This window comes from Ostrinia furnacalis, unplaced genomic scaffold (assembly GCF_004193835.3).
Source record: "Ostrinia furnacalis isolate ACB-3 unplaced genomic scaffold, ASM419383v2 OfSCF1381, whole genome shotgun sequence".
In the NCBI taxonomy this organism is placed as follows: domain Eukaryota; kingdom Metazoa; phylum Arthropoda; class Insecta; order Lepidoptera; family Crambidae; genus Ostrinia; species Ostrinia furnacalis.
The window spans coordinates 87,358-109,138 of record NW_021131620.1 but is presented as its reverse complement, the minus strand read 5'-3'; the positions used below and the strand labels follow the sequence as shown (position 1 = coordinate 109,138).

Below are 21,781 nucleotides of genomic sequence, written 5' to 3'. Positions count from 1 at the left end.
ATACCAGTTTGCTTTAGGGTGGTTCCCATAAAACTTGCAGGCGTGGATGAACGGAATTTGATTGCCCGATAAGAAAAATGACTCCGTGCTCCGGAGTACACATTAAGTTGTCATTCGTCGCCGCTGGTTGTCCCATGATTCATTCAAACGCTTATACAGGTAGCACAACACTTTAATGATATCTAGGCGTAAAATAAATAATAGGGACTATACTTAGAATATTTTGTTATAGAACAGGGCAAAATACGAGTACCTACCTGCAAAAGTAGTACTACACTTTGAAAAATTATTTCAAAACTATAGAAGTTAGAGATTTAAACCAAAAGACCTTTGATAGAAAATTGTATGAACTTTCTTATACGCTATAACAAACTAAATAAACCCTTTTCAAGTCCTTTATATTTAGAAAGTACAACTTGTGTACTTAAAAAGTTTACATTTCATTTTAACTCGTCATCCTGAGATAAACTAAGTATACCCTTGGAAAATAGTACTTATTTTCCAGAAAACTCGTTACAAAAATATCTAAAGAAGAAAGTCCTAGATTGACCGCCATTTTAGCATCCTCAGAGGCTCATGGTACATAATATGGGTAATTTATTCTTCCTACATTCCGCGCCGCCCAATCCGCGCGCAGGGCGGGCGGGGGCATTGACACTCATGCGCGCGCATTGCTCATTACACGTAAAACGAATATGGATTTGTGTTAGTAAACCCACAAGTAAATGTAAAACGATAGGTAGTTAAATCTAGGCCTTTTACATAAATCTTGGAACCAATAATGGAGGATAGCAAATTTCTTTAGATTCTACAATTTTTACAATTTTGCAGTCCCTGATAATTATTCCATAAATTGGGTAAACCATTTAATTGTTTACTACTGCTTGATTAAAGTGACTCTATCACAGAGCTACAATATCGTTAAAAAACGTTTTGAAACATACACGCCACAAATATGTTTCTACATAAACAGGTTTGCGGTTTGATTAACATTTAAGCACAGTCATACATCACATTTAAAAAATATGATTACTTAATAAATTAAAATGTAGACTGTAAAAAAGACAATAGTCTCTAGCATGTCGTGAGCTTACGGCTTTTTGAGCGAGCTTAAAGCTCCTGATGATCGTTGGTTTTCGCGTGACTCATCCTATTACGTCAAGCGAGCTTATTAATATTTATTTCGGTAGGCATAGCGAACATTTGATACGCATCTCGATGGTGAATTTGAATTAATTTACAAAAGAGCGTGGAACTTGTTACAAAAATTTTATGGAAAAGCTCGAAATCAGTGGTTCTTTTTGTGGCGAAGTCTAAAACCAAAATAATGTCGCGTGTTATTGCAATTTAATACATTAAAACACGGGTATTTCAAAACTTTTTCACACATGAACTATTATTATTAATGAAGGATTTATGACGCCTTCGCATCTAAACCAGTGTCGTTGTGTCCCTTACGACGCCTCGGTATGCTGAGTGGATACCGTTTCGGTGACACGCACATTACCTACTTTCTTTAGTTTTAGTTTTGTTTTCATTTTCTTGATGTTTTTTTGTGTCGCTTAATAAAACATTTAATTTTTTTTTAATCAAGTCGTTCACCACAACCATTTTGATTTACACGCGATTAGGAAATAATTATGAGGTCATCTTTATTAGTAACTATCAAAAAGTAATTACATAGGATATTAGATTTCATTACTAAAAGCTGCCTTTTGCAATAACAATGTATTTCAGTCCAAGTTAGCAGCTGACATTTCCTGCTCGCTACTATTGCAGCCGTATCATAACAGTGCTACTACTTCTAAATAAGTATACGTAATCCCACTACCCCATACTGCTTTATAGTTCCCTCTGGTGCCAAGCCAAATTCGATCGTCACTCCCTCAGCTTGAGGTGCACTAGGAGTAAATTCCTCCAGCACCTCTCACCTCTTCATAGAGTCCATTCAATTTGTGGCGGACAAGTTATGCGTTTTTTATTGCACTCAACTATAAAACTGTCCGTTCGATTATTATGAGGAATTATTTTCGATAACACGTATCTATAAGTAACGCCACGTATCCATCGTATAAAAAAGTAGTAAAGATTACTACTATGTTTAATGGTTGGCTTCTGTGCAGTTTTGTGGTTGCGTTAAAAATATTAAATCTACTTATTAGTTCTAATGGGTCACTCAATCGCTACTGTTAACCGAATGCATCAAGTTCACAGATTTTTCTTTGTCTTAATTCTCACAGTACAGTAAACAAACTAAAGGTTCCTCGTGAAAAGGTACTAATTTGGATACATTTTTTTTATTTATTATCAATCAATTTATATGAAAAAAAAAAGGAACTTCAATTATAATTCGAATATCTGGTACTCGTTAAACCCTATCGCATTTGGATGGTATGATTTTCCTGGAAACCCATTACACTGTGTTTTTATGTCACCGTCGGTCAAAGAGAAACTAAACCATAGAGACGCTCTGTGAGATTGATTTCCGTCAGTTCCCTTTGAATTCGTCGTAAATCGAGTAATAACGTGCGTGTTGGACCAGTGCCAAGAAGAGGTAATCATTCCCTATAATTTAACGATATAATTCGTTTATAACATTCTTGAGACAAATAGGAAACGCGAGTTCATCGAAGTACGTACGAGTCATAAAATTACACGTCTATTCGCCATTGTAACTGCAGGTCATTTGAATGCATTTAACTTGCCTTTTGTATCCAAAGCATCTAAGTATTGTCATTTTTCTTGAAATAACATTTATAGTTAGGCAATCCACTTATGAACAACTTTAATAATGAAACTAACTTTCCGTTCAATAACGGACTACTTACTCAGTTGGTAGTGTTGGTTGGTACCCTTTGAAGGTTCGTCCTCAATTTTATTAAAAAACCCACTGTAAAATTGTAAATGCGGCAAATGCTGACGAAATCCGAGATGTAGCCAATGACGCGAGCGTGTCACAATCCATTACTGGCGGGCCTGGGCCGGGGGGTCTGGTCGGGGGGTCTGTCCATTAGCTAATTAGCAGCCAACACCGACACCCTTCTTGCCAGATTGTTGCCGTGCTCGTCTTTACGCTAATTGATTGTCCTAATGAAACCCCTTTCGATGTAAGGATTTAAAACATTGTTCTAAAGGTAATTGCTTCAGGCAACGGCGAGTTCGTATCGAGTGGTGGGATAAGAAGATATTTAATTGCATTGCATCACTAAATTTTGGGTCTAGATGATGCATCTTCTAATTGAGTTTCTTTCGCATCAATTGATCTTCATTCACTGCATTCATCATCTGCACTTTAGGTAGGTTAATGTCACATAAGGTGATTGGCAAAAATAATATATTCACAGCACTCATTTAAACGACAAGATCTCATTAAAATATGAAGGTAGCTACACATTTTATAGAGTACCTAACTGCCCAAATTACCTGACTCATTGCAATAAAATTAAAAGTTAACAAAACTAAATCAGTTGCTCACGTGCAGTCAATTTTAAAATCGTTCGTGGAATGACTCTACTAACAGTTCCAACAAAGAGCAATAAATCTATTTGCTTACCTTGTAAAAATCACACCCTTCCGCAACATGGAAATATTCGACCGCAGCCATCAAATTAAAAAGTCCAGGTTGCCCCTGCCCGGTGCCATCCGTAATGAGTTAATGGGGGCCGTGAGAGGGCCCCGGCCGGCCGGGGCGCGTGCCCCCGCTTCTAATAATTTCATTATTATAATAAAACGGAGTCAAACGTGTAAACGACGGCACGTGACCGCCGGCCCCTTGGCGCCGGATGGTGATCACGATTACTAAGTACAAATTAATGATGTCAATCGTCATTATTTTTTTTGTATTCGCCGGTCATGATTTTGGGATGGCCTTAAATACGAAGCTAGATCCAGTTATCTATTATTTCTAGTTTCAGTAACGAGTTACTTGTACATCTTATAGATTACAAAGATTCGATCTTTTCGACATATTAAAAATTTTCAGTTATTTGTTTTTATTTATTACACTTGCAGATTAATTGAAAGTGCTTGAAATTCAAGGTTTATAATCAGATTTTATAATTTTATTACTTAAAACCCTTTAGTTTCCAGCATGCCACAAAAACCAGTAACTACTGTAGCATTTCAAAGTTTAATGTGCATCAATGTTTTCTTGTAAAAGACACGCGTGTGACGTCATCAATTAGGTAATCATCTACAAAAGATCATCTACACTCGATACGCGCAATAACAGATAGTCATGACATTAATTTATAAAACGATGAATTACAGACATTACCAAAAAACTGCTCAGCGGGTATAATAAACATTACGGCCGCATTCATTAATAGCTGACCGCTGACAAACGGTGCCTTTGCCCCCCACGGCCCCTTACCCCATTATCCCCATAAACCCTCCATGCCCCCTCCCGGCTATCTCCCCACTCGGCCAGGTGTAAAACTGCCCGGTCACGGAAACACAGACATGCGATGCCGCTAATATGTTTTTATTATTAAAGCTATACGTATTGCTCCCCGCTAGGGGATGACCCATGAATATTTATGTGGTGATTTGTTTATAGCACTGTTACCGTTGTCCCATTAAAATGCAGCTCGCACGTACTTTGTTGTACACTAGATTTCGCAATTTACTTGTACTCACTATACTGGTTGATCTTGTATTTCTTAGCGTCTTATATTGTTGCTTTGTAATTTCATCTCAAATCGATCATTGCTCTGCGTCTTTGTGGATGAATTTCACTTTAGAGATACTAAATTTTAGTTGCACTAATTCTATTTGGGCTTTTTAATCTAAGGCAGAACAAAGAAAATCGCTTGGAATGTCCGAAATTACCGTTTCTTGTAATAGATGTGAAAAGAATATTCTGTCTTCCAATTTTGGGGATTGAATATGAGTAAGTATAAGTAACACATTGTAAAAAAAACATGACTCCACCGTGTGAAGCCACGGGCAAAGAAGGCTAAAGACAGCGCTTACTCAACACAATGACATGTCACGTAGTCAGTGATTCAAGTGTTTTCTCTTCATAACCACTTAGTAGTATGTAGGTACTCAACACATTTAAAAAAATAAGCATATTAGTTACTTGAGGCAGATGAATTTGTTTATAAAGCTGATGGTACGATTCATCTACTAATATAGGTAGGTACTTACAATCTGTAGAAAAGCTACGTTAAAGAAACATAACTCACAATACGTTTTCTTTGAAAACACCCCACACAACATTTTAACAGCTTTACGAGAAACTGTAAACCGAGTATTAAAGGTTGGAGCTTTTTGATTTTTGCAAAGCGTGAATTGTGGACGGTCAATAATTATCGTCGGCGTGGAGTGACTCAATAAAACTGGCGCATTGTTACGAAGCTTAAAGCTCAATGAACAATACTACAAAAGCTTGATGAGGCCAGAATCCGAGATGTACGGTACCGTCTGTTGGTATCACATTATCTCAAAAGATACATCGTAATTATTTAACGCCCCACCGGATATTTTTAAAGTAAACCACACGGCTTAATGTCAACAATAAGTTGCACTAATGTGTCGAGATATCTTCACGTTGCTATCTGGAAAGTCCGCTACTTACCTACTTGTTGACTTTGATTGCTGGCGAGATAGACAAGTAGACGCATCTATTCATCAAACTAAAATTCTTACCTGCAACAATCTTTGTAGGGTAGTTTCAGCACCAATCATGTATTATTCTGTATAGTTTTATAGTAGAAAGAGCTTACTACGTCACTATTCGCTAACTTAATTGAGTGACCATTGATTCAGAGTCAATTGGATTTTAAATACCTACGTAACGTCAGACTACTTTGAAGATTGAAAAACCAAACACCTCTTTTATTACTGGAATCTCACCCGATCGATGGAATCGATGCATTTCTTTTCACTCAACCCAAGTGCGGCGAGCATGTAAACTGTGTGGAATTAAGCTATTTTGCGTAGAATCAAGGTTGATTCGCATTCTAATGAATTCGGTAGCATGCGGCGGCGGCTAGCGTGCGTACGCGTTCGCTTTGGGAACACTCATCATGACACTTTTTTGCGTTAAACATGTTCTATTACAATCAGCAATATACAATTGCGTGTTAAGTTCGTATTCTGAAATGAAATTTTACAGTAAGTGAAAAATCCTTCTCTTGCACCGCTAAGACGGACAAATAGCCCAGTAGGCCACACAAGTATCGCAGGCGTCTAACTATGCTGATCACGCGGACGTGCTCAGAATAACCAATTCTCAAACTAAGCCTCTGCTTCCACCGGCTAATGTTTTACCGCAAACAGAAACTATGCAAACCGCCACTTCAGTCAACAGCAGCCAATGTAAAAACTGTCCTCTGAGTAGAAGCAACGTTTTACATTCGTGCTAATTACAATAAAATCAAGCATTCTGGGTATCTCTAGAATATTAAGTAGAGATAATGTTTAGAAATCGTGGTAAAATGTACCTATGATAAGTTTAATTACTATAGCCAGGTTCGCTTTGAAGTTAGAGTTACTGCTGCACTTTGAAAGCAAATATGAAAAGTGTAACTGTAGCTTAACTTATTGTCTTCCTCCCCGGTTTGTGAATTGAGATTTTTATCTTGACCGTATGAAGTGCCCATCAAAATAGGCTTTCAGCTCAAAAAGAAACCGAAGTTAAATCCATAGTGGGCTTGATAGATTTTCTGCCACCCTTTTTCGCATTATCAAAATTTTACCTCAAACTGGTTCGTACAACGAGTTATTCAATTCGTTTTTTGTATGCGTAGCCACCCCGCCACCCCTCGGACAACATTTACCCAAAATTATGGGAAACGCAAACACGTCTCGAATTACGCTGTCTTTTTATTATTCCACAATTTAGCGCCCGTGGGAGTCCGCTGTACTGGTTATTGGGAATTGGACGTTCATGGCTCATTTACGCTGGCATTGTCCTTTATTAGACCAATAATGTATGACGCAAAGCGACTATTGTTTACTTATTATACAAAACATTTGATATACAATTCGTAAAACTCATGTTTGTTTGAAATATAGAGTCGTGTATTGTACCAACCATCCATTAGCTATGTCACATACGAAACTTAACCAAAATCGAAGAACGTTATACAAGAATCAATCAAGAAGTTCGAAGTCAATCAGGTTTGTCAGATTACTATTCATAAGATTAACAAGTAATAAGATTTTTGGTTTGTTATAATCCACAGGCCAGCATAAAATTAATTAATGAAAGCCCGATCGCCAAGTTATCGCAGCACTACTTTATTGCACACACTCGCAGAACTTATCTACAATCGCGTGCAGAGCATGTCGAAGTAATATTAATTAAAGTATTAAAGACATTACGAGTATCTAATGTAAATGTTGTTTTAATACCTATCTAAAACATAAAGCGCAAGCCAGGACGGCCATGCATAAAGGTTTTACATTATAACAGTCGGCATCCCCTCTCTGGTGGGCGGCCCGCCCCTATCGATCCGCCTAGCCGCCCGCCCTCGCCGCCCGCCCAGCGTCTCGGCCTGCGCTATAAATGTTATTGCTATTATTTATTATGCTCATAAGTTTTAATACTGCCACGTGACATTTCAGTCCATTCTAGAAGGTTATTGTGTGCTGAAAGATTCGATGTTACTTTGAAAGCTGTTTATTTACTGTATAAATACGTGCGAAATAAATGTACGAAAATGAGTAACCAGTAATTATAAAAGTGTACTTGTAATTATCACGTATAGGTACCACCCCCTTCAAGCATAAATTAGTATTTAAATGTAAACCTTTTATTCCCTTATAATCAGTGTATTTCTTCTCTTTTAATTATGTTAAGAGCTGCTCGGGTAATGAAAACAGAAATTACTCGGCGCATCGCATTCATATCCCTCGCATAATTATCGAGGAAGTGTATCATGAATGACTTAGTCAGAACATCGAAGAGGTTACTACGAATCAACTAATTATAATCTTAGTATCGTGAATTATGCCTATTACCGTACAGTCCACCGTTATGTGCGCAGCTTTATTTACAATATCGCCTTTGCGGCTTTGTGTTACGGTGCGCGTGTGTGTTTTTTGCCTGTACAGTAACACCGCCTACACTCAGAGACAATGAATGAGACCTTCCCGCTTGATCATCTTTGTTCAACATGTTTGTGTATACAATTGTTTTATCTCATAATTTCCGTTAAAATGTAAAAAATTAAGAGTCAATAGGCAATTCAAAGCATGCAAGAAACCACATCACAGCGTGTAAGCTCATTTAAATCTTTATATTTAACTGAGTATTACAAAATTAAGTATACGATAACAATTTTTTTCCAACTAAGTAACCTGCTCATAGGTAGGTTACTTAGAAAATTCGATGGATGAGAATCGTTTAACTTATTCAGATAACAGGAAGCTCTAGGATACAAAACAATAGACCTTATGGCTAGAAATTATTGAGGAATTTGAATATACTGAAGAAGTCAACATATTAGACTATGACATCATCAATTTTGGCCATAGATACATACATTGTTATTTTATTTCAGTAAATATTAGTCAAATAAGTCAATGATCACGGAAAAAACTTAAACTCGGGGTTGTTCCACTTACCTTGGTCCCGAGTGTACTCGCATCGAAGAATGAGCGCGGTGGGCGTGCGGTGAAATATGGAAATAGAGCGTCGGCACGCGCCAACACGTTGTTCAAACAATACCTTAACGGGATGGGACGGTCATTTAATTCTTTTCATACGAGAATGTATTATTGAAAAGGTCGCGTCTAGTGGGGGGTTGTTATTAAGGCGCAGACGCCCCGGAAATTAGGAAATTATTAAACAATAATTTATCGATGTTAGTCCATCAGACCCTATGTACTAATTTTCACTCAAGTTTTAATATCTAACTATGCAAAGTGTAATTACACATTTTACGCTCTATTGGTCAGATATCTTTCTGAATAGATCAAACGAATATGTTTGTTGTTTTAATAATGAAGCCATTTACAGTACAGTAAATGTTCCAGCCACAGTTTACCCGTAAAGGTAAAGAAAAATAATGTAAAAGAAGAACTTAACGAAGCCTTTTTCAGTCATCATTCGACGAAAACCAACTCAGCATTTATTCGAACTATAAATGATGAGCTTTCATACCATGAACAACTCCCACTTAAAAGCTAATTAACACACAGTCCCAATGGCAAAGAAGGCTTGAACAAACATTTGTACAAACAGCTGACCCCGTTTGACCTTTACGTTTACCTACTGTTCGATAACAGTCCTAGCACGAGCGATGTAGAGACAACATATAGGTCACAGCAAGTGTGTTTTTGTGCTACAGTTCCATGGTCAAGCATGTCCTTTCTTATCCTGACCTGATCATGGCTATTTCTGTACTTGTTTGAACAACAACCATAACCTGAACTATATGTAGAGTCATATCGCTAAGAAACTTGCTGTGCTAAGTGTTGCATGAATATTGAAGAGCATGTCCGTTAGTTTGAAAGCTAATGTTTATGTTTATTATAATTTTAGCGTAAATACGAGTAAATCCAGACTTTCTATGATACACATACAGAAATTATACGAGTAGCACACAGTCCTAAGAAACTGAATTAGTTACAACTTCAAATAAATTATTTAGCAATACAACTTGTAGGTACTATGTATTTCCATCACTTTTCCGAACATACCTCCGGATGTTTTACATTACCAATAGTTTAATGTAAACATCGACACGCTTCTATCGAATTACCGAGACACGTAGGTATATACCTACTCAATGAGTCAATCAAGTGCTAGGTTTAATCAAACCTAATAGGTGTTCACTTTCAGTGCTCGTCATTGGCCAGCAGGCGTCGCGGCGCGGTGCGTAATGCTTTTATCTGCAAACCACCAATCAGATTAGTTCTTTTTTTGTATTATATACGTCGCTTTCGTATCAGCCACATTGTACACAGATGCAATTCATGATTGGGCATTTTTCATGAAATCGCCCATCATTAGGTGTAATGACCGGAACGATGAAGTATTGTACTTTGTACAATTTGCTTCACAAATATCAAATATTTAAGAATAGAGCTGGTAGTTGGAATTATGAGTGAAGATGTTGTTGTATTTATTGTCTATTCATTTATAGCAGATTAGGGTAAGAAATTCTTTAAGTGAAGTCTAGACGGCTTTTTATTGTCTCTAAACATTGAAATTGCTAGCGAACGGAGTCTCGATTTATAAGTAAACTCAACAGCATACGAGACTAAAAATTTTGTTTCAAAATCGTACCGTATCACCACTACATAGCGTGCCAGTGCTAAACTTGATGGGCAGTCCATACATAACTAGTTATAAAATAAAATAATTGACTGACCTCGTGCACTCTGATTACACAGCATTGGGCCAGCTGAAATAATAACTACAAGGCAACAGCAAGCAACAATATAGAACAGAGATTATATCTAAGGTAAGTGCGTCTTTCTTCACGGCTCTCAAACCTGTGCCGGAGGTTCGATCATTTCACAATAGCCGTCTGGTGAGCTCAGTAAGCCGACTGATTTACCAGCCTTCGTAAATGAGCTAAACTGAAGCAAATAAAGCACTGAGACTAGTTCGTGCCAAAGAATATTATTCTTAGTACTTGAATAGACATTTAAGGATGTACGAGCTAGTGTCTTTGCCTAGCATGATTCTCAAATTCTAATAAACATTGGAAGTATGTTTGTAGGTATCATAAAATGCAAAAAATCAACTAATACCATGATGAGTCATATCATGACACGCATACTTATCTCCGCTATAACAAAGGGGCTCTCCGTTTCCATGTTTATAATCAAAATATTCAAATCTTCTAAGTAGGTAGTTTTATATCAAAGCACTCGTAAACCTAGAAACACCAATTCTGCTGATTGAAGCTTAGGTTTTCTCTTGTTCAGATGGGTAGATGTGGGTATCGATTGTTCAGTGGCAGAATATTGCGTTGGTTATCTGTAACACGGCATAATCTGTGGGGCGGTTGCTCAAGCTGTCTAGCCGCGTAGAGGAGCCACTGCGCAATCGTTCGATCCGCAAAGGTCATGGAAGGAATTTGCGCGGTCCAGCGCGTTGCGACACCAATACTCTATTCCAAAGAGGTCCCAGCCAGCGTGCGGCGCGGACGGCAACCATAGACAATCTCTTTGAACCCCTTTGCCTGACACGCAAGCGATCAAGCAAGCTGTACGGCGCTAGTGGTGGGACGAGAACTAAATGGCGTAGTAAAACGTTATCATCGACCAGACTGGAGGCAAACTAAATTTAATTTTATTTGAGACATTAATTCAGTACGCAATATTGTAGAGCTTATTCAAATTAAACCACTGAAAGATCCTGAAAATTCATTAGCGTGTATGTTTGTAAGTAATTTTATCGTTGTCTTGTAAGTCTTATGTTACTAAATACCTAAACTCCCAAAAGTAAGTAACATGAGTTGTAAGTGAATACATATAGATAAAGCCCCTCCCCTTTGCATTATGAACAAACAATACTAATACGAATGTAAATAAAGATAAAACAATGAACTCAAGCTTATCGATAAGTGTACTTATTTACATACATTTTCTTATCACGGAAGAGGTACTAACGGTACGGGAAATACCTATATACTTACGTTATATATTTTAAATGTATTAGGTGTAGGGAATAATCATACTCGTAATCAAGAGTAAGATTATGAAAATTACTCAATAATGACTGCACTAGTATAATGTCAAGTAGGTAGTAAAACATGGAGATATAATAACCAAAACACAAAAACATAGAAACCAGATCAAGAGCTAAGCTTAAGCAACTGCAACAGCTCTTGAAGCGAGTGCCTTTCATAATTTCTACTCGTAACACTTACGAAGCAACCTGCGCTTATAATAAATTAATATACTCATGCAAATTCAAATACGCCGGGTGTTGCTTGTATTTCTTACAAATGTCAATCAAGCTACTTTATTGCTGAAACGGGTAAAGTTAGTGAGCGCTAGCAGTTGTTCAACACTTGACATTGTCGACGTCTCCTGCGCGTAGGCATGCATGCGCGTACACAATCGTGAGGTTCCCTGTGGAGTGCACATTATTATTTGACCCTATCTGAACTAGTTTTAGGCTTACAATAATATTAAATGGATTATGTAGCGAGCAAGAAAGCCTCGGCTCGTCACCTGCGCCGGCGCGCGCCGCGTGGGCTGCCCCATTGTATGCAAATCCGAGCTGAGGCAGGCGACGCGGGGAATCATTGGAAGTGACACTGTATCGTCAACTTCATCTCGGCTGCACCATGATTAATGGCATCCCTCGTATTCCGCTCGTGATTGATTGGTTTTAAATACCCTGCTCACCCAGCCTCAGCCCAGATCGACGAACAGATTTTTTGTCTGTAATTTCTGAATGAACAACTTCAGTTCACTCACGCAGTGACATAGACATCTTAAATAGAATACCAGTCACGATAAATGTTACCTTCGATTTAATGCGTAGGTACTTAACCATCATATTACTCACCAGCACCTAGACAAACGAGACGGTGTCCACCTTCCAACTTTTAGGTCATATGGCGATAGAAAATTAGTAAATAGCAAGCAGACTTTATGGCTACTTAAACACAGCACTTATTTATGCCCAGCAATTTTCAACCAATAAACGGTGGCCGGGTAAATTATAATATGATTTATTAAAACTTCTCTCGAACCGTTTACCGCAATAAATACCTGTCCTAGATATGACCGCATGCTTTGCACCATTAATTGTAATGTGCGTGAAATACGCGCGGCTGGAAATCGAATTATGTAGTCTTCTAGAGTGGCCTGACGTAAGTTTTTTTTGCTTCAGACATCTGAGCTAGAGTCGCTGCTCTGCAAGCAGGAGGGCGCCTCGCTCGCGCCGGCGCACATGGACCTGTTCGATGGCGGCCCCTCTTCCCGCGACGATGCGTTCCTGCGGCCGGCGCTGTGGGAGGACATCGCGTCCTCGATCAGGAACATCGACCCGGAGAACGCGAACATGCTGGCGCCGCTGGGCGCGACGCACGTCAAGCTGGAGGCGGACGACGCGCTGCTGGAGGAGTGCGCCACGCCGCTGCTCAGCCCGCTGGAGATCAAGACGGAGCGGCTGTGCGCGCCGGCGTACGCGCACCCGGCGCCGCCGCAGCCGCCGCAGCAGCCGCCCGCCTCCTTCGCCAAGTACCCCCCCTCGCGCCTCGGCTACATGTCCCCGCTGACCCCGCCCGGCTCCGACCAGGGCAGCCCAGGAAACACTATGCAGGTACAGAGTCGTGCAAATACTTTTGTCATTGCGTGACTACGCCTTTCACTTTCCGCCGATTAAACTTATTAAGCATCTGGAATAGTGAATTTCGTAGCCTCGCATGAATATTTGCACTGAATCTTGATTCTAATCCGTGAATTTCAAATGCTGTGCGAAAGCTTGCGACGGATGGTACCATCTTCTGCACTGCGACTTTTTATGTTATTTTGCTTAATGTTTGCAGAGGGACATATAAAGGCAAAACGTGTGATTTATTGTTATTCAAATCGGATGGACGGGTTAATACGTGAGTAGGTCCCGCATAAATATGTTGTAAAATGTTTATTTAGGTAAGTACATACAGACTATTGTAGGCAACTTATAAAACTTTAAGGTTGGTATTTATGCTCATTTCTATCCACAAATACCTTACTTGGAGCACCCTTAAAATAGATTTATTTAATGTATCATTACCGGCCACTATTTGCAACAATTTTACAGCATAATAATATCTAAGGAAATTCTTGAAATATCCAAATTTTGAACAGTTTTCTAAGTACCTACTGAAACTGCAAAGATGACTTGTAAAGTGACTAAGTATACTAACATTATCTTTCTTGGTCCAGAGAGACATACGAGTTTACCTAAACGTTTATAAATAGACATACCTTAACATATGGATTGTGTTTGTTGATTCAATTGAGCATCTATTTTTCAGCGCCTTGAAGTTTTATTACCTACCACAAAATGATAGCTTCTACTAGACTTGTCGTAAGACGTGTACAAATGTAGCTTGTGAAGTGAACTGATCATGCGCATAGATTTGAATAAGCGTGCGAGGTGACACTGGATTTTATTGGCAGTATAAAATCGCAATTTCACCGAACTCTATCCCCACCGTCTGGATCACGAGACATATAAATAGGCTGGAGTTAGTATCGGCGCCATTGCCATGGTCTTCGCCTGACGAGAGGCAGTACAGTAAAAGAACAGTATGTTCTCTTGGTGTACTGTCTATCGTTGGGTGAAGATTGAACGTCGGGGCGTGGTAATGGGTGGATACTGCAGAGCTACTACGAAACGCTGTTTACGTAATTTCGGGTCTTTCTCTCACCTCATGCTGGCGTCTCTTTGCGTGAGAGGGATGGCAACATTAGAAGCTTCGGATAACGTTTTTCGGAGTAGTCCCGCTGGTTCGTGAAAGCAGCATTGGTTGCAGGGCGGGCCGCGCCGGACGCCGCCGCCGCCGTACCACCCGCCGCCGCTGCTGCGGGCACCACACGTCACACAGCACCAGGTTCAACATCATCATCATCAGCAGCATCACACGCAGGTGCGTATCTAAAGACCTAGTAATTTAAGCTCTCTTCCCATACAACCAAGGCATGTTAGTTACCACAAGTCACTGAATTAGTTGCAATCCGAACACAATATTTTATGTTAATGTTGCAATTAATTAAGTGCTCGCACACACGCGTCACTCTCAGTCCTAGTTTTTCTCAGACGTATTACTTATTCATACGAATAATAGCTACTTAAATATTTAGCTAGATTGGTTTTAAAATTGTTTTGTTAGAATGTTTTCCTGCATTCCCTGGTGATTCATTTTGTTTTGTTTGCTTTCTTATACCTACAACCACAAACCCTGCAGGTTAAAAGTGCTAGCAAGGAAACGCCCAATTTCACTTGTCTTTTTTTTTTAAAAAACAAGCGCAATCGAATATAGTTCTTATTGGTCCAGCAGGCGATACCCCCGCCGCTGCAAATGCCGCAGCAGCAGCCGGCGCCGGCGCAGCACGTGCACACGCCGTTACCACACTCACGGCTCGCGTCGCCTCACTCCATGAAGTACAACCGGCGGAACAACCCGGAGTTGGAGAAGCGGAGAGTTCATCATTGTGATTTTATCGGTAAGTAATTGTCATTACGAAGATCTGATGAAAAAAAAGACAGTCATTTATATTCTGCACATAGGCTTTTGAAGAGCGCTTCTACACGTCCCAATGATTACGGGAAGCACCTGGATCTTGGCAGTGGAGAAGGTCTTTGTAGACAGGTGTTCTTTGTCCAGCAGTGGACGTCTTTTGATTATAAACGAATGAGATCTGTATAATAAATTACTGGTAAAACTAAATTAAGTGGTAGAGATTACGACCTATCAAATACAACAGACTTTTTAACTGACACCTTTACAATGCAAACCCTGAAAATAATAGTTCTCGTACCGGACCTCTATGCTCTGCTGAAGTTTCTGGTTTGAATTCGCTAATAGCAACTGTGTTAGTGTCATGTTATGTATTAAGCTTTTATCACTCTCAGTGTAATTTTGGGCTTTTTTCTCAGTTCCAACTGAAAAAATAACGAAACTGATAGTACTATGTATCCAATTTGGTTAGGTATTTAAAAGCAACTAGCCCGATTTTCCAATACGACTGTTGACTGCTTTGTAGGGCTCGTTAAGCCGTCGGTCATAGTTTCACCGCCACTGTTACTAGTCCTTACTTAGGCTGGGTTGCACCACCTAATTTTAATGGTAACTTTGACGATAACCGGTGCTTTTTGTATGGAGTTTGACAGACTTTTGACGTTTGTCGAAGTTAAAGTAAGATGGTGCAACCCAGCCTTAGAGCCATGTCAATGTAAACTGATAAACTTGAAACAGTTATGTGGCTTTTAATTGAAGAATACTTACCCCAAGAATGTAGAGAATTTGTATTGAAGATTCATCTCAAATGGTTTACCCAATATCTCCTTAGCACATTGGGGCAGTCGCCCGGCAAGCGAAAAGTCATGGGTTCAAAACTTAAGCCTGATTTTTTAGGTTTAGAAAAATAGTCCTATTAAATTAGGTAGGTAAGTAACTTTACATTTACGGTTTAGCAGCGACCGTTTTTAAAGTTCTGCTCGCAATAAAAATACATTTCTAAAACTATTTTATTAATTATATTCATAAACTATTCAGTTTGACTCTTGTAGAAATCACGACGAAATAACAAGTCAAACACTAATTTAAAGAATAATCTAAGTAGGTAACGTACAATGTCGTTTATTTTGAAATATATGTAGGTACAGCTTTTAATCTGAAAAATAAACAATCAAAGCAAAACAAAACTGGAAAGCAAAGGTTGAATGATGTTAGAGTATGACATCATTCTTGAAGTACTATCATTTAAGATTTCGCATTCCGTAATAATGGTACGGCGTATAAACGCATAATACCCTGTACTTAGAAACTTAACTGTGCATTTGTTTGAACTTTTGAAATGTTTCCTTACACAGCATGTTTTATAACTTAAAATTATTATTTGTCTACAGGTTGTACGAAAGTCTACACAAAGAGTTCGCATCTGAAAGCTCATCAAAGAATACATACAGGTAAATATCAACCATTATCTTGTTTACATTAGTTTAAACATTATTAAATACATAATATTTTATTTTAAGTGGCTAAAGCGAATTATTTATAAAAACCATTAACCGAACTAACTGCCACTAGCGAAATTTTTATTTTAAGTTTATATTTTGTAAGTTGTGTTAGTTAAGATTTAGTTTAAAAGGATACTAGCTAGCATATATTCTACTAATGCAGAATATCTTTTAGTTACCTGTGTATATTTATAGTTATTTATGAGTCTAATGTATAAATATTGAGAAATGTGTAGGAAAACTTTAACCAAACATAAGATACTAGATTTATTACAGTGCCTACTTGTTGGCGAAGTCAGTGTACCTACAATGATCACAACAAGTAGTACATGATAGTGAGAGGTAGCGCGCGCAAGGCCTAGGACATGCCGGCAAAGTGCAGAGTGCAAGCTCGCGCAATACTCACCTCAGCGTGCAGTTTATACCAGTATGAAATGAATCTTTCACGAATGATTTCCATGAGGAAATCACCGATAGAGTCTTTCATTAAGTCGATAAAATATGGATATGACAACATAATCATCACAATGAATATTCTCTACATTCGCATGATATTTTATTCGGAAGCAATTGGATAGCTACCCCGTTTCCATATTTTAGGTGTATTTGTCGATATCACTCATGCCAGCTTCGTGATATGAGTGAGAGGGCGAAAATGTAAAATACTAAAACGATATTAGGGAGTACCTACCTAACAGCACCACACACGTTGAAGGAAAACTATGAAGGAAATTGACAAAGCATGACAATTTCGAATAATGAATGCATACTGGGTTCAAGCATGCCTTTGCCGAGCATGTCCGGCTGTATCGAAACTGCATTATGCAAAATGATCTCTATTGCTATGTCGTTAACAACACAACGTTTCGATAGGCGAGAAACCGTACACCTGCCAGTGGCCGGAGTGCGAATGGCGGTTCGCGAGGTCCGACGAGCTGACGCGCCATTACCGCAAGCACACGGGAGCCAAACCCTTCAAGTGTGCGGTCTGCGAGCGGTCTTTCGCGCGGTCCGACCACCTTGCGCTGCATATGAAGCGGCACCTGCCCAAGGCGTCCAAATGACACGCGAGGAGGGGCGGTGAGCAGCCGCCCGAGTCTCACTCCGCACAGGTTTGTGACTTTGTATCTCTAGCCTTCATATTTCTGCCGCAAACTCACGGTACAAAGCGCTTCAAGTGTGCGGTCTGCGAGCGGTCTTTCGCGCGGTCCGACCACGTTGCGCTTCATATGAAGCGGTNGGTTTGTGTTTCGTTTTCTTCGTTCTTTCATTCAAGGTACTGTCGACAACACATCGGACAATAATCATGCTTGTAAGATCGTCTCTATTAAGCACAATTACATGATAACGGCCTTTTAACGAGGCACCGCACCACCAACTCTACTAGAGTAATGGAAACAAACACCATCCCCAAATTACAAAAATGGTAGAGCTATGGTTGGTTTCCCATAAATCTGTCCCTATTAAGAAAAAGTTACTTTATACATATAAAATTACTAAGTAGATCGGGAATCGAATCAGGGTCCCATCGAATTCCATACCACTAAGTTTCGTGCCTGCTCTACTTATTTTAGCAATTAGTTTCAACTGATTCTGCGCAAGATATAGCGCTTAAAGGGCAACAAACTTAGGGCTGAATGTTGTGTAAAAGCCAACAGCTTTAAGCATCCAATATGCATCAGGCTTAATCCTAAGTGGTGATCACCAATACCATTCAAATCACACTCAAAAACTGTAGCTTAAATTATGATTAAGACTCCAGCCGAACTGAAAACATCATTAATGCACTTTACTTCTTGTCACTCAACCGGTTTATATTGTCTGCATTATCCTCAATTAGTTTTTGGCATTTTCCATAAAATAAAACATTAAACTACATCTTTTTACGTCTGTGTGTAACGAACTCATACAATCCCAAGCAAGTCACGAGCGTAGGCTTCTTTTGGATAAGCTCGCTCTATCGTAGAATCAGTATTCTTTTAATGAGGCGGTGATCAAGGTTCTCCTTTCCATTTTCAGTAAAATGTATATTAATTAGCACAGTAATTAAGCAAATTACAATGACCTGTTTCAGGAGGAATGCAGTGAGAGCATCTTCCTGGAGTGCGACCTGGACGCGAGCCTCATGGACTCCCTGTACGGAGCGCTGTAGGCCTGCCGTCCCCTCCCGCCATCAAGAACGCTTCCTTGTCTTGTATATTTCGCAACAACTTATTTAGAGGCGTCGCAATTGTATAAACAATCCTGCACTGCGCTCTCCGCGCAGTAGAAGATGTTAATGATATCCCTTCAATGAAAACAATTTCAGTATTTGTAAGGACTTATGCATTATTATAGTCTCAAAAATTTTTGGCACACAGCTTTGAAAGCTGCGGGTAATTGAACACCTTCAGTTTCGAGCTATCGCTATAAATCTGGGCTCCTCATAATGTAAATCTTGCGTTTCGAAAGAGCCTATCGCCGTCAGTTAACCATAATGTGCATTTTCTTATTGTTGTTTACGGATAATGTCACGTGTCACAATAGAAGATTGCTTTCACAATGTGTACGTGTACCTACCTACTATTCGTGGCCATTATGCATTGTGTATTTTGTCGTCAAGGTTTAGGTCAGGCACAAGAATATCGCGAAAATAACCCAATAGAGTTACTAAAGAGCTGCTTTTAACATCATTCTTAAAACATTGGACTACTTAGTACGTACCTAATAATAACGTAGATCTAGGGTCTGTCGCTCATCTCGAAACAAGTGAAAGAGTTAAATCAATCCAAAAATACAGATTAGGTTGCTGTGCAGAATAGCCTCAATGTATCTGTCGTGGTATCGCATGCAGTTGCATGTTCTTTAGAGATAAGTTAAATCTCGCATGACCTACTTAATGATCGATCTTACTTAGACAGCCTTATACAATATTGTCACACAATCTCGTACACAGCTCTCTCTAATCGATCGATGTATCACTCCATATTATGGAATACATATTACCTACTCACATGAAATGGAAGTACTGCATAAAAATGCGAGAGTCAGTGCCCTAAATACCTTGGCTACACAACTCCCAGTCGTATTTTAAATTCACAAGCTGTCTGCAGTCGTCAGCCCTTGTTTCACATTCGAATAATTCTGCGCTGATTTGCCTTGACCTCAGAAAACAAATTCATTATACATTATGAGCATACTTTACAAACATCCATCTTTTTACCATTATTTTCTTACAAAGAAATTGCTCACCGATTGGTGTCACTGAGGGAACCGTTACATAAGCTCTAAGTATTCATTAGATATGATTAGTTAATTTATTAAGTTAATTTATAAGAGAGCAAGGAATATCCAAGATATTATAGTTATCTTAATATTATTATTGAGTAATAATGCAGTTAGTCTATAGGTGTTAGTTGATAAACGTAGACACAGGCGCGTCTTCGGGTCTAACGACCAGCAGAGAGCTTGAAACAAAACTTGTCTTATTACCAATCTACATAAGTACTAGATTAGAAAATATTGTCAAATTCAGTAGCAACTGCTGGTCGTTATATACGAGGACGCTTTGAATACACTTTCTAGTCTCGATTCAATACAGATTTTTTCTATTCCATTTACTTACACTAACAAGCTTTTGCCTGATATATCCTCCACGTTTCGTCATGTACTAAGTAATCTTACTTACCTATACGTACAAACATAGAAGTAAATTAGTAAGTACATATTGTTAATTCTTATGAAATACTTTACTTATTAACAATGTAAAAATATTTGAAGGATCCTTATTGCCTCCGTCCAGTGAAATCATGTAATACAGTGCCTTGGAACAAGTCTGTCTACATGCTTTTTGTAACATAGATACTCGTATCATCGTATCACTTGTAGAGGACATGGGTGACACTGCGCTAAGAAGCGCAATTGCGCTAACTCAGTGTTGACTAACTTCTTTAAAATGTTAGCGCAATTTGCAGAAGCGATCATTCAGAAAGATGTCAAAATGTAGAGTTCCCGCAAAACGCAGTGAATTCTTTAAACATCTCTTACTCAGTAGAGTAAAAAATGAAGTGATTTTATAAGTGAATACAGATTTTTTTTTGTTGAGTTTGCCGCAATCACTCACTGAGACTTTGCGAGTGACCCATGTCTAATTGTAGGAGAGTCATATCCCCTTATCGTGTAAGTGCATGCCATGTTGATAGTCACTAGTTGCCTTTAAGTTAGTCTGCCTCGTGCTGGTCGACCCACATGTGCCTTGCAAATGCCTGAGTAATTATACTTAGTGTCCTTATATTGACGTAGAATTCTGTAGGAGCAACGTGAAATCGTGTGATGCCCCAAAAATGTATATCTTGAGGTGATATAATATAATAGTCTGTAATATGGCAAATGGAATGTATAGGTTACATATACAATGTGTGTGATGTTACCTCCACGATAATAGTGTACTTTATTGAGATCGATAAGTCATGTCTAAATTCGAATTTTACCAAATTTCAAGAAGGATTAAAATATGAACAAAGATTTCATTTACCACGCATACTATACGAGTATTTTTGAAATAATAAAATTTTAAAATGCTGTGGATTTAACACATTTCAATAAAATTATGCATATTATAAAAATATTAGAAATTCTATCAACACTACATGTTATTTGCTCATAAACTTTAATGGTTGGATCTTATTCAAAACCTCCATCACAGAACAAGTATTATCAACAAGTCGAAATACTAACCCGGGGTATTTTCCTTCACCTTAACGTGAAAGTTATTGTCATTGAATTCTGTAATTTTTTATTTTCTGTAAGAAATTTCTTTTTTTTTTTAATTTAATTCTTCCTGGCCTGGAAATTTGTACCATTGGCCGAATACGTAAGAAATTTCTACTTCGAAAGTGCTGCCACCACACTGTTAAAATAAATAACTGAAACAACAACTGGAAAAATAGTTCTGTATCCTGAAAAGGACGTAGCCTGTGGACGTACCTGAAAAGTATACTAATAAATAAAATCAATTTAAAACCAAAGTCTATTATGTAATTCTAATAATATAATAACTAAGTTTTTTACTAAAAAAGAAGAGTATTTTAATACATTCTTATAAAGTTTAACACAAAGAAATAAACAAAATATTAGTACCGTGGCAGCACT

General features: G+C 38.6%; 1 protein-coding gene across 2 annotated transcripts in view; it reads left to right on the top strand.

Annotated features, from left to right (window-relative positions):
* The window catches only part of LOC114352507 (dendritic arbor reduction protein 1), a 75,141-nt gene extending 53,916 nt beyond the window's left edge, over positions 1–21,225 (top strand). The window contains exons 3-8 of one of the 2 annotated variants that reach the window (XM_028304133.1): positions 12,812–13,243; positions 14,445–14,558; positions 14,970–15,135; positions 16,541–16,600; positions 17,525–17,763; positions 18,726–21,225. In XM_028304133.1, coding sequence (XP_028159934.1) covers positions 12,812–13,243; positions 14,445–14,558; positions 14,970–15,135; positions 16,541–16,600; positions 17,525–17,715 — 963 coding nt within the window. In that variant the 3' untranslated portion in view covers positions 17,716–17,763; positions 18,726–21,225. Of the gene's footprint in view, positions 1–12,811; positions 13,244–14,444; positions 14,559–14,966; positions 15,136–16,540; positions 16,601–17,524; positions 17,764–18,725 lie in introns of both variants that reach the window. The other variant, XM_028304132.1, reaches the window with a different exon arrangement.
* The last annotated feature ends 556 nt before the right edge of the window (positions 21,226–21,781 follow it).